This window comes from Bison bison, unplaced genomic scaffold, assembly GCF_000754665.1.
Source record: "Bison bison bison isolate TAMUID 2011002044 unplaced genomic scaffold, Bison_UMD1.0 scf7180017864309, whole genome shotgun sequence".
NCBI lineage: Eukaryota > Metazoa > Chordata > Mammalia > Artiodactyla > Bovidae > Bison > Bison bison.
Window position 1 is genome coordinate 2812401 of NW_011494881.1, and position 14411 is coordinate 2826811.

At 39.0% G+C, this 14411-nt stretch overlaps 1 protein-coding gene across 1 annotated transcript in view; it reads right to left on the reverse strand.

Moving 5' to 3' along the window:
* Positions 1-14411, reverse strand: part of DNA2 (DNA replication helicase/nuclease 2) — a 38416-nt gene that overhangs the window by 23557 nt on the left and 448 nt on the right. The window contains exons 2-5 of the mRNA XM_010852175.1: positions 12854-13039; positions 11939-12122; positions 10036-10181; positions 4969-5100 (exon numbers count right to left, since the gene is read on the reverse strand). Of these exons, the coding sequence (XP_010850477.1) occupies positions 4969-5100; positions 10036-10181; positions 11939-12122; positions 12854-13039 (648 nt within the window). The remainder of the gene's footprint in view (positions 1-4968; positions 5101-10035; positions 10182-11938; positions 12123-12853; positions 13040-14411) is intronic.

Below are 14411 nucleotides of genomic sequence, written 5' to 3' on the forward strand. Positions count from 1 at the left end.
ATCTGTAGAACAAATGACAGTACTTTATATGTAACTACTCTCCTTTTCATCAACATAATGTTGTAAAACTCCTTTGAGAACCACTTGGCAGAGAATATAATGTCATGAAGATAAAGAAGAAAGGTTATCTCTTTAAATAGCTTTTAAGGGTCTCGTTCTCTGCTCTAAAGCCTAAAGACTTTTTTTTTTTTTTTTTAAAGACTAGCTATAAACTGCTGGGGAAATGATGCAAATTAAAGTACAGAGAAGTGCCTGCTTCATAGACAGACACATGAAACCCTATCAGAAATAACTGAAACAAAGAAGAGTCTCATACCAAGACACAGAGATCAGAATACCAAGCTGGGAATCAAGAAATTCCTTATTCTGGACTTTGCTCTACCACCGTTTTTCCCCAGAAAACCATGTCACACCACCTCACTTTCCTTACTGGAAATCTAAGGCTTAATCACAAAATCCCTTTCAGATCAAAGATGATTCGGAATCCCAAACTTTCCTAACCTTCCATGACACACTGTTTCTAAGCTACCAAATCCCTCGAGGGTCCACCCTAAGCCTCCTTTGATGAATTCTACTCTTTCCTTGTGTCCTTTTTTTTTTATTACTATTATTTTTATCTGGCTTCACCGGGTCTTAGTCGTAGCACGTGGGATCTAGTTCCCTGAGGAGGGATCGAACCCAGGCCCCCTGCATTAGGAGCTCAGAGTCTTAGTCACTGGACCACCAGGGAAGTCCTCTCCCTGTGTCCTCTTACATGGTTACCTCCCACGGTTCTATGCCTCTTCTGCTGCCTTCTGCAGATTGCTGTTCTCTCTCAGAAACCCCCCTCCACTTCTACGTTTTCAACTACCACCAATACACTGAGTTCTTGGAGGGCTTTAGTCTCCCTGTAACATCTAGAATGATCTGGGGCACAGATAGAGCATGTAATACATGTTTGCTGAATGAATAAGTCAATAAGACTATAAGGAAAACGGCAGCTTATTGACACTGCAAAAATGATTAGCCAAAAGAAAAAACGTGTGAACAAAATGCTAAAATAACAGTGACAGAAAAGCTAATACCTAAAGCAACCATAAAATGGATATCCACCACAATTCTAAATCTCAAGCAAATTCAAATGCCTCAAAAACAAAGGAATGACTCTAATATGGAAGGAAAGAAAGGTAGGGAGGGAAGGTAAAACAACTAGGAAGAAATAGTGAGGAACGATGAAAAGCAAAATTAAGTTTGTAATTATTACAGAAAATCAAGAGACCAAAATGACAGAAACACTACAAAACAAAGCCACGGAACCAGGAAAAGAATGACTGTTTAATAAACTGCTGCTGCTGCTAAGTCACTTCAGTCGTGTCCGACTCTGTGCAACCCCATATACGGCAGCCCACCAGGCTCCCCCGTCCCTGGGATTCTCCAGGCAAGAACACTGGAGTGGGTTGCCATTTCCTTCTCCAATGCATGACAGTGAAAAGTGAAAGGGAAGTCGCTCAGTCGTGTCCAACCCTTAGCAACCCCATGGACTGCAGCCTACCAAGCTCCTCCATCCATGGGATTCTCCAGGCAAGAGTACTGGCGTGGGGTGCCAGTGCCTTCTCCGTGTTTGATAAACACTTAGCAGATTATCACAATGAAGACTGATGCACCAAGAGTCACCCCCTGTGCAAGACAGGAGCAATCTGCTCCAAAGAAACAAAGAACAAAGCATTTATCAATTCATTTTTAAGAACTACAAGAGGGGCATCCCTGGTGGTTCAGTGGTAAACAATTTGCCTTGCAGTGCAAGAGACACAGATTCGATCCCTGATACAGCAAGATCCCACATGCCCCAGAGTAACTAAGCCCATGTACCACAACTATTGAGCCTGTGCTCCAGTGGTTGTACTCAGCCATAAGAGAAGCCATCGCAATTTAAGGAGCCCACGCTCCACAACCAGTGAGTTGCACATGCTCTCCACAGCAACAAAGACCCAGCACAGCCAAAAATTAAATAATAAATAAATGCTTTAAGAAAATAAAAACAAGAAACATTAACCAATTTACTCTAGCTGTTTTTTCTTTTTTTTTCAGATAAGTACCTGGTTTGTAAATTTGTGACCACATAAAAGTAAAAAATGTGATAAATACACCCAATTCAGCAAGATAAGCCTTAGTTTTTTTTTAACCACTAAGTGTTTAATTGACGTACAGTTGATTTAAAATGTGTTAGTCTCAGATATACAAACAAAGTGATATGCATTCTTTATAAAAATATGGAATGGTTTATGTGTCATCCTTGTATAAAGTAAAGTAAAGTGAAAGTCGTTCAGTCATGTCTGACTCTTTGTGACCCCATGGACTATACAGTCCGTGGAATTTTCCAGGTCAGAAGAGTGGATTTGGTAGCCTTTCCCTTCTCCAGGGGATCTTCCCAACCCAGGGATCAAACCCAGGTCTCCCACATTGCTGGTGGATTCTTTACCAGCTGAGCCACAAGGGAAGCCCCATCCTTGTATAGGGGCCATGATAATCTTCTCTGTATCATTCATATTTTCCTGTATGGTACTGCCAAAATGAACACAATGACTAAGTACTTTTTAAACACATATCAAATTTCCTATTGACAAATTGATTGTGGTGATGGTTGCACAACTCTATGAATATACTGAAAGTCACTCAACTATAAATAATTATAATAATTAAATATAAATAAATAAAATCCTACCAGCAGACACAGAACATTGAAACTTTGCTGGTAACCTTCTAAAATGACTTAAAAAATTCTCAAAGGATTCTAGCCATATGTAAAAGGTTGTACATTTTCCAAGTACCTTGGATAAAGCAGTCCAGTTCTGAGGTTTTAATATACAGAAATAACTGTCTCCATAAGGTCCATGCCTCAACTTGTGTACTCTCATTCCCTCTCTTCTACTCAATGACACAGCTCTAAGAATAATGTTGCCCTCTATGGAATTCCTCTCATTGGCATATAATGTGCTGTATCTCCCATCTTTAAAACAAAAACAAAACTCTCTTAACCCCACATAAGCCTCTGGCTAACATTCCATTTCTACGTACCCTTTTATACGACAACCTGTCAATACAGTCATCTACACTCCCTGATTCCAAATTCTCTTCTACCATTCTCTCTTGACCCCACTCTCATCATGTTTTCTCCTCTAGAATCACCACTGACTTGTCTTCCCCTCATACCCTGCACCCAATCCATCACCTTGCACCAAAATCTATCACCTCTACCTTGAAAACTTGACTATACTCCAAGTGATACTCATTACTTCCACAACTCTCACTCTGGTCTAAACCACCACCATCTCTATTTTGGATTCCTTCAAGAACCTCCAAATTGGTCTCACAACCTCTGCCCTATCCTACAACATAGTCTTAAAAGAGCAACCAGACTGATCCTTTCAAAAGTAAATCAGATCGATATAGAAACTAGCACAGCGAGGTAAAGGAACTTGCCTCAAGTTACACAGCAAAACTGTGGCAAAACTGGGATTCACAACCAGGCTCAGTCTGTCCTTTGAACTACAGAAAACTTGAGAAAACATGTTGGTCCAGAGAACTCACTGTCCCCAAGATTTCTGACTCAAAATCTTAAAACGAGTTCAGATCACAAAATGTCATGATATAAAATATCCAGAATATTGAGAAAAGATGAAGAATATTGATGTAAAAGGAAGTTATGACTATTTAAAGAAAAATAAAACAGTGCCTATTAAAAAAAAAAAAGAAAGAAAGAAATGATATCAAAACCCTCTGTGCAAACCCTGCAACAGCTTCCCATGGGAGCCAAATCACATCTGGCCCTGGAATCAGAATGGCAGCCAATGCCCTGCAAGGCTGCAGAGGCTCTCGGACAGCTGCTTGTCCTCTCCCACCTCACTCTGTTCCAGCCACACGGGCAGGGGTGCGTTAGCCACAGGGCTTTTGCCTGGAGTGCTCTTCATAGAAATAGCTGCACAGCTCCCTCCTTCATTTTCTCCAGGTTCCTGCTCAACATTACCTTATTAGAGGCCTTTCATGATCATTCTACGGAAATATGTCCCTTCAACTCCTTTTTCTTACCCTCCCCATTATTCTACATTACACTTATCATGATCTGGCACCTTGCTGTTCACTTGTTCAGCAATACAGAAGCACCATGAAGTCAGTAGCTTTTTTTCCTATCCACTACTGCGATCCCAGTGCCTAGATCACTACTTGGCACCCATTAGGCTTGTAATAAATATATGCCAAACGGGCAAACAGTGGGAGGAAAAAAGGACTACCTACAAATTTATACCAATGCTACTTTAAGCAGGAAAAGAAGAAAAAGAAACCAACCAAAAGCCAAACAGTATTGAATGGCTAAACACAGTATTTAAACATAAAGTACAAATCCACGGCAATCAACATGAGACAGTCCATACATGATAGTAACACAGAGAAATACATGTGATATTAAGAAACACCCCCAAATATTTACAAACTGAAAATTTTATTAAAAAAAAAACATACCTACATCCAAAAATTATAAATTTTACTAAAATGAAAATAGAATTTTCTATTTGTTAGATTATTTTTTTTGGTCCGAGAAAGATACTCAGGACTGCAATTTATAACGAAAGCAAACAAAAAGGCTAGTTTTCAGGACTTGATCTCTGTGTGTGTGCTCAGGCGCTCAGTGGTGTATGACTCTTTGCAACCCCATGGGCTACAGCCCACCAGACTCCTCTGTCCATGGAATTTTCCAGGCAAGAATACTGGAGTGGGTTGCCATTTCCTACTCCAGGGGATCTTCCCAACCCAGGGATCAAACCCAGGGATCAAACCCACATCTCTTGCGTCTCCTGCATTGGCAGGCAGATTCTTTACCACTGCGCCACCTGGTAAGTTCAACTTGACCTCTAAAAAGCTTTAATTCAACATTTTGAATAAAATCCTGGACTAAACACATAAACACTATATACACAAAAATGGGTTTCTTACAGAGAGAGCTGCATCTGAGGGAAGTCAGTTGAAGTATGTTTATGCATGAAATCTCCAGCCCATTTAGAAAATGAAGGAAGATACTCCTCTACTTCTTGTTTTATTTCATCTTGATTCAATTTTAGGCGATACCTATCAAAATAAGAAAAATTAAATATGAAAGTTTAAATATGAAAAAAGTAAACAAGAACAAAAACATTCATATAAGCAACCCAAGCACCCATCAATGACAAAAAGTCAATTAAATGTGATACAATGGAATGCTATTTAGCCTTGGATAGGAAAGAAATTCTGATACATGTTACAACATATATGAAACTTGCCATTATCCTGAATAAGCCAATAACAAAAAATACTGTATGACCACTTAACGTGAGGTACCTGTACTAGTCAAATTCATAGAGACAGAAAGGATGGTGACTGCCAGGGACTGGGGGAAGTGAGGAGTTGTTCAATGGATATAAGGTTTCAGTTTGGAAAGACAAAAAAGTTCTGGATGTGGATGATGGTAACGTTTACACGACGTCAATGTACTAATGACACTGAACTCTACCCTTAAAAGTGGTTAAGACTGTGATTTGGGGGATTTCCCTGGTGGTCCAGCGGTAAGACTCTGTGCTTCCACTGCAGGGGAACTAAGATCCTGCATGCCACATGGCCAAAAGTAAAAAATAAAAGATTATGATTTTTTAATGCTATGTGTATTTTACCACATACACAAAAAGAATCCAAGTAACAGTGACATGACATCAAATTTTATATTTGCTCCAACTCCTACCATCTCAGGTCTAATAGGGCCCAGTTACACTTCAAGGGTAAAAAAATAAACCATAATTGTTGGTCCTGAAGCCCAGCAATGGAAAGTAGAAATGTAAAAGAGGAAAAAAGGCCATGGGAACAGAAATGGAACATCAGCCTTACTAGGTCAAAGGACAATCTGTAGGACTATTAACTTCTTGGGTCAAAAGTCAGGAAAGACTAACAGAATCTAGTCTCAGTTTTTCAGGGTGCCTGCAAGGTCAAAACTGTGTCATAATAATTCTACAACATTATTTGCCTTTTTGCTCTTGTTCTCTCCTGAGTACACAGTGCAGATTTCTGAGTCCACATACACACACACAATATAGCAATATAGAGAATGCAGAAACAGATATAAGAAACCAGGTGTCTAGTATTAAGTTATAAAATTAAAACATTTGCCAAAATGTAAAACAATGTCACTTGTCTCATTACTTTTTTTCAAAAATAGTTATTTTTCATTAAACTTATTTATGTTAATGTGGAATGGGCTGTTATTATTTTAAATTAATCAATAAATATTTAAAAACTGCATCAGCTTTCATTTCTAATACAGTAATTATCTACAGATATAACCCTAGTAAACAAAAGCTCTTAGGGTCCTCAATAATATTTTAGCGTTAACAAGGTCCTGAGAGCAAAAAGTTCTGAGAATTGCTATCACCTTCCCTGATGGTTCTCCCAGCTCCATCTTTATATTTAAGCATCACAACCTTAATAACTACTCTAGAATATCAACAGCACACGTGTTTCTGTGTCAGATCACACTTAGGTTTGAATCCTAATTCTTTATTTACACATCTTTACTAAATGTATAACTTTGAGCCAGTCACTGTTTCTCTCTTTTTTAAAATAATTTATTTTGGCTGCACTGGGTCTTCATTGCTGAGCGGGCTTTTCTCTAGCTGCAGCAAGCGGGGGCTGCTATCCAGCTGCAGTGTGCAGGCTTCTCTTTGTGGTGGCTTCTCATGCTGCAGAGCACGGGCTCCAGGGCGCACAGGCTTCAGCAGCTGCGGCACAAGGGCTCAGGAGTTGCGCATCCCAGACTCTAGAGTGCAAGCTCAATAGCTGTGGTACACAGGCTTAGCTGCACTGCAGCACGTCTGCCCAGACCAGGGATCAAACCTGCGTCTCCTGCACTGGCAAGTGGATTCTTTACCAATGAGCCACCAGGGAAGCCCTGAGCCACTCATTGTTAACCAAGCCTCAGTTTCTTCATCTATAAGGTGAGATGATAACTACCACACAAATTGGTTTGAGGATCAAGTAAAACAGCCTATGTAAAGTACTTGGCATATGACAAGAATTCAACAAGACATGAAAATGATAACAGTGAATACTCACATAGCACTGACTCTAGGCCAGGCACTATTCTAGGTGCTTTACATGAACACTTTCAACCCTCGTTCTCTCTCTATGAGATACTACTATCGTCATCCCTTTTTAGAACTGAGGAAACTGAAGCTCAGCAGTTACTTCCAAAGGACACACAGCTCCAGCTTGGGAATTTAAGTTCTTAACCCTCATGCTCCCTCTACACTGTGTTTCGGGACTTCCCTCATAGCTCAGTTGGTAAAGAATCCACCTGCAGTGCAGGAGACCCCGGTTCGATTCCTGGGTCAGGAAGACCCGCTGGAGAAGGGATAGGCTACCCACTCCAGTATTCTTGGGCTTCCCTTGCAGCTCAGCTGGTAAAGAATCTGCCACAATGCGGGAGACCTGGTTCGATCCCTGGGTTGGGAAGATCCTCTGGAGAAGGGAAAGGCTACCCACTCCAGTATTCTGGCCTGAAGAATTCCATGGACCATACAGTCCATGGGGTCCCAACGAGTTGGACACAACTGAGCGACTTTCATTTTCACACTGTGTTTTAATAATTTATTGGCATTATTTTCTCCCTGCAGCCCTGAGTTCACCTGGGTACTAGCATAACCACCAATACTCTGCAAATTCCTTTCAAACGACAAACCTTACCATTTTCTCACCTTCTAAAGAAAGCACCATAACATATCCATCAAACTCTGAGACTCCAGAACACTGCAAATTTACCATATAACTCTGCAACATTTCTGCTATCAAATTTAATAAGCTCCCTCTTTCCTAGGTTTCTGCTAACTCTGGCTTACCAGAACTAACAGAGCAGAGCCCTATCAGTCCTCTAGGAGAGCCAGTTCAGCAGGAAAGACAGAATTAGTAACCCTAGCTCTGCCAAGATAGGTTGGCCTAAGCACAAAACCAACTTCAGGTTGAAGGCAAAACTGAAATATCTCAAACCAGGGAGCAATTGCTAACACCAAGGTGCCCACAAAGTGCCCCAAATGACCTAGAGAAACACAATCAGCCCACACAAGGCAAAAGCTATTTGTTTGAAAATGGCTGCTTAAAATCTGGCACCTTCCAGTGGATAAAAGATGATATAGGTGAGGATGTGGGGGAAACAAGGACCAATAGATTGTCTACAGAAATGCAAAATGAATTTTGAAATATACAGACATATTAAACCTTTATGTTTCATACCTTAAATTAATACAATATTATATGTCAATGACATCCCAATGGGCTTCCCTGATGGCTCAGATGGTAAAGAATCTGTCCGCAACGAAGGCGACCCAGGTTCAATCCCTGAAGCTGGAAAGATACCCTGGAGAAAGAAATGGCAATCCACTCCAGTATTCTTGCCTGGAGAATTCCATGGACAGAGGAGCCTGGCAGGTTACAGTCCATGGGGTCACAAAGAGTCAGACCTGACTGAGCAACTAACACACACTTTCTGACATCTCAATAAAACAGGAAAAAATGAAAGAAAGAAACAGGACAAGGTCTATGTAGACCAATCTGACAGTATATATAAAAACTTTAAATGTACCCAGACCAGGGGACTTCCCTAGCGGTCCAACAGCTAAGACACCCCATGTAAGGGGTCCAGATTTGTTCCCTGGTGAGGGAACTAGATCCCACATGCCACAGTTAAAGATCCTGCATGATACTACTAAGACCTGGCACAGCCAAATAAATTAATAGACAAATATTTTCTTAAAAAATGTTCTCAAAAAAAAAAAAATGTTCTCAGACTGGATCCTGTCCTAGAGAGGAAAAAAACACTTCAAAGAACATTATTGGACAAAATTGATTGAACCCACCACATCCACTGCAGCGGAAGGTGAATTCTAAACCACTGGACCATCAGGGAAGTCCTCTTTAAAACATTTTTAAGACAATAGGTTGGGGCTTCCCTGGTGACCCACTGGCTGAGAATCTGCCTTGCAGTGCAATGGTTTGACCCCTGGTCGGGGAAGATCCCACATGCTACAGAGCGACAAAGCCTGTGCACCACTACTGAGCGCAAGCTCCGGAGCCCATGAGCTGCAACAACTGAGCCCAAGCACTGCAACTACTGAAGCCTGCACGCCAATAGCCTGTGTTCCACAAGAGAAAAGCCACCGCGATGAGAAGCCCGTGAACCGCAATGAAGAGCAGCCCCTAGTCACTGCAACTAGAGAAAGCCCAAGTGCAGCAACGAAGAGCCACGCCACCACAGCCAAAATATAAAGAAATCTTTTTGAAAGAGACAATAGGTTGTATGTATTAGTAAATTGGTATGGAATTACGGAACACGTTTTTCCTATTTAAACAATGAAATAAATAGAAATACAATCAGGAGAAGTAGGTTTATGTCAACTAGTCTGGAAAGCAAAATCAGCACTAATAAAAACACTTCTGTGAAAAAAAGATGAACTGCAATAAAAGTGAAGGAGAAAACAAAGACAGAATATGCCAGTCCCTCTGCAGGTAGTCACTCATAAGATGCCAATGATTAGCCATTTGTGGGTTTCCATACATTATCTCCACTGTCACAGAAAGTCTGCAAAACAGGTATTATCACCCTTTTCAGAATCTTTCAGTAACTTGTTTAGTCATAAACCTGGCAAAGCTAGAATCTGAAAGGAGGTCCATCTGATATTCAACCCCAGACAATTTTCAGGCTGTCACAATGTTTCTAGAAGTAAAACAAAAAGTTCCCATTCTCTGAGTGCAGCTATGGGGCCTATTGTGCATACAGAGAAAATTTAGATATTTTTAGCCAAAGAATTCCTGTTCTGCAATTTCAGAAGCTCTTCACAGAATTGTGGCAGGATACGACAACCCTGAAATCTGCATTCTAGTATTATACTGACATATTTAATAGTCTAAGAGCCAAATATCTTACAGATGCCAGGGAAGAAGTTATATAACAAAACTGTATCTAGAGTTCCTCTCCTAACTACTTACATTTCCTTCAGATGCCTTATTTCTTGAATAGTTTGAGAAGCAAGTCCTTGTAGCTTTTCTGGGGCAAAACTATCACTTACTGCTTTTTGAAATACTTCATGAAGAACAGTACCAATCAGCATTTGGCGTGTGGCTGGATCAGAGCTCTATCAAAAAAAAAGTCATACAAACATTTTATTTCACAACATATCAATGGACATGATCCTATATTTATTACCTAACGTATTAAACTAGCATAGCCAAAGCGCACTGGTGAGACAAATGCCAAAATATTAAATAATTCTTTTCTGGTGAGTGAAATTATAGGTGGCTTTCACTTTCTTCAATTTAGAATTACCTGAATTATTTTATGAGTAAGATATTTTTCAAATCACTGTATTTCCATTTTGAAAGAATTAAAAATAACCTATATGGAAAAAGTTCAATATATTCTAATATTAATATTTAACATAATTTGTCTCTAATTTCACTTTATAATAAACCCACATAGAATAGTTAATAAAGACATAGCTTATAAACTCATGTGAGTAAAATACTCAAACACAAAATAAACTCAGAGCAGAGATTTTTTTTTTGGTGGCACTGCCCAGCTGTGGGATCCTAGTTCCCCAATCCGGGGCTGAACCCAGGCCCCAGCAGTGTCCTAACCATTGGACCACCAGGGAATTCCCTACAGCAGAGATTTTGACAAGCTCTTGACACTCAAAAACTATTTTTCAATGAACTCTTTTATTAGCCTGGATCTCCCCTTGAAACTATCAAAAAACAAGATTAAGTTCACCAAAACACCCATCAGTAATTTTAAAATTAACTTACAGAGGAATTCCCTGTCCTAATTTTTTAAGTTCTATGTGAGTCTAAAATTATTTCAAAATAAAGTTTTAAAAGATTAAGGTATTCAGGTCTGCTTTGTAATATGCAGTTAAAACAGAAATTAATAGTAACCACCCCCCCAACAGCTGAAGAAAACAACCAATTAAAAAAAAAAAAACTACAAATAAGTGATAACTAAGACTATTAGAAAATCTACTTAGGTATTTTTCCTTCTTTTTCTCTTTTTGTTTAGCTGTATTTTATTTTCTATATACATACAAACTGTATAAAGAATACCCTAAGAGAAAGAAAAAACTTAACAATTAAAAACCCAAGTTCTTCCAAAGATAATGGCATTGAAAGGGAGTGGGTGAAAAGCAGAATATAGATTAAATAAACTATGAGATACATCAACCAAATACAATACAAAGATCTCATTTGCATACTGATGCTAACAAACTGAATAAAAACATTTTTGACAAAAGACATTAAGAGATAAACTGAGAATTAGATTAACTTAAGGAATTACTGGTAATTTTATCAGGTATGATAAAGATATTGTACTTATATGTTTTTTAAATCCTCAGCTTTAATTTGCAAAGTAGTTTTAAGTTGCAAAATACAGTCTTTAAGAACAACAAAATGGGTACATGGGAGTTTATAATAACCATCTCTTTTTGTATGTTTTAAAATTTCCATTATAATATCTTTAAAAGAGACTGTCATATTTACTTTCACTGAGAATCACATGAAGCCAAGTTTGGAAATACCCAGATGTATTAAATTAAAAATTTTATCACTTAAATTATTTATCTTATATTAGAATTGCTTATTTTATTAAATGTTAAATAAGATTCAAAGGATTCTTAGGGTACTGGCCTTGACTCCTAGCCTCGCCATCTACTAGCTATAGTAACTCTGGACAAGTCACTTAACTTCTCTGAGCCTGATGTTCCTTGTCTGTAAAATGTAAAATGCAGCTGATTAATACCATCTACTCACAAGATTTTAGGAGGATTAAGTAAGAGTGTAAAAGTGCTCTGTAAACTCTTAAGACCCTGTAGAAACATTGGCTGTTAATATTATTCACCCTGAATGTTTCACTCAGAACAGCTCTTCTCATGCATCGAATACTACTGGCTATGCTTGTGCCAGAAATCAGCATGTCGGGATATAGAATCAAATATCCAAAATCTTCATCTATTATCCAAGTATTGGATATGCAGTCTCCTTCCAAATGAATGATGTCCCCTGGCTCTACTGGTACAGAGCACCTAAAAATAAGGTACACAAAATTTAGATTCCTACATTTAAACATGTTAAGGGGCTTTAAAAATAAACGAGTATTTTATGTAAAGAAATAATTTCTAAATTTTGGGGTCTTGCATCACCTACTGCAAAAACTATCAAATCATTAATAGTGTAACATATAGCTCCAAGTATCAATGAGGTTGTTATAATAATAATTCTCTCATTCTTAATGATTCTCTCATTCTGTAAAACTTATGTCTACAGCTTCTGTAAGTCCTGAGGCATGATGCCAAACCCAATATACCAAGAACAAAATCATATTTATCTAGTTCAAACCATCAAAGTTGCAACCTAGACAAAGTCAGACCTTCACCTCTGCATCTCCCCCTCACCCCTCACATACCATACATTGCTCAAGTAGCGAAATTCAGAGTCTAAGGATGTTCTTATGACTAATTTTGCCCTTAGTGAGAATTAAATGAGTTTTTAAGCTGCAATCCCAGAAAGTACTGGGAAATAGGAAGTAGTAATGTAATAAGTCCCCTTGTACTTGATTTTCAAATGACAATGAAAATCAAGTTTTGGAATAAGGGACCTGAGATGCACAATTTTTGCAGATTTAATCTGAGTTCATATCTATTCTCTTTATTAACAATTAAATTATTGCAACATCCACACAAGCCCACATGTTAGTTTTTAAGACAGTACCATTAAGCTTCTGCCACATCATTGCTCAAAGTCACACAAAAATTACCAGTCATTCCTAAGGATACACAGTTCTTTATATTCTAGCGACTGGGAAGCAGTGATGATTAGGTGCTTTTCATGGTTTCCTTCTTCACTCTGTACAATATCGACTGCTAATACCAGGTACCGGTTATCCATTCCTCTGCTCAGAACTATCTTAGAAAAGGAAGCTTCCACCTTCTTCTTCTGAAATCTAAAGCATAACACATACAAAACCACTGTAGCACAAGCATGAAATTAGAAGCCATCCAATCTCCTTTATCCAGAAGAAACCTTCTAGGTTTCTTCTGGAAAGCTTATCACAATGATCACTGGCGAAAAGAGGTAAAAATTAAGAGAGCAAGGGCATAGCAGAATTCCTATTACAGAAAAAAACAAAAAAAAAAAACAACTTCCCAGAAAGTGAAGTCGCTCAGTTGTGTCGGACTCTCTGAGACCCTATGGACTGTAGCCTACCAGGTTCCTCCATCCACGGGATCTTCCAGGCAAGAATACTACAGTAGGTTGCCATTTCCTTTTCCAGGGGATTTTCCCGACCCAGGGATGGAATCCAGGTCTCCAGCATCACAGGCAGATGCTTTACCTTCTGAGCCACCGGGGAAGCCCCACTTCCCAGAAGGAATGCCATTTAAAACGTTCATGATACGAGTTTTTCAAAATATAAGCTCTATGAGGAGTTCTTTGGGACATCTATGATTATGAGGGCTAATGATAAATTGAAAAATATTAAACAACAAATTCCTACCACTGGTGCAAGCCTTCCCAAAGTACAAGTAAAAGGAAATGTCTAGGACACTATCCTTTTGAACATAAAAGACGTCTGTTATGGGAAAATGTAGTATGGGCGGTTTGTTGCAAGTCCTACAGTGAATTTCATTATTATATTAACATTTCAATTAGGCGAGTACTTAGACATTTAGTCCAACCTACTATTTAATGCAGGAAATCCTATAAAATTCCATTGGGGATCAACTAGCTCATGCTTTGTAGAGAAAGCAAGCTTAATACCTGTCACATTAACCATTCTTCATAGAATAACTCAGAAATTTCTTATTTCTAATGGGAAAGTCAATTTCACAATTATCTTGTAACCGCTTCATTCACCTACCCCACGTACCCACGGGCCATGAATTTCCCAAAATCAGCTGGGACGCTTTAAGGATCTCCCAAAAGGTATTGCTGATCAAAACCCAAAGCGCAAAGATCCGTCAACAATAATTAGCCTCATTATCATTACTACGATGGACGTGAGTCTCAGTGAACTCAGGGAGTTGGTATTGGACAGGGAGGCCTGGCATGCTGCGATTCATGGGGTCGCAAAGAGTCGGACACGACTGAGCTTCTGATCTGATCTGATCATTACTACTGACAGAAATTCTACACTATGCTTGCGGGTCAAGTTTCCCCAATCATTTAAGCCGACTTGAGAGTACAGACTTCTCCCTGGATAACTTTCTTCACCTAAACTTCAAGAAAAGGACCTAGCAGTTGCAATTTCCTTTCCTGAAGACATGTAAGGTGGCTGAGACTCCCCAAATTCAGGAAAGAGGTTAAGAATGAACCTC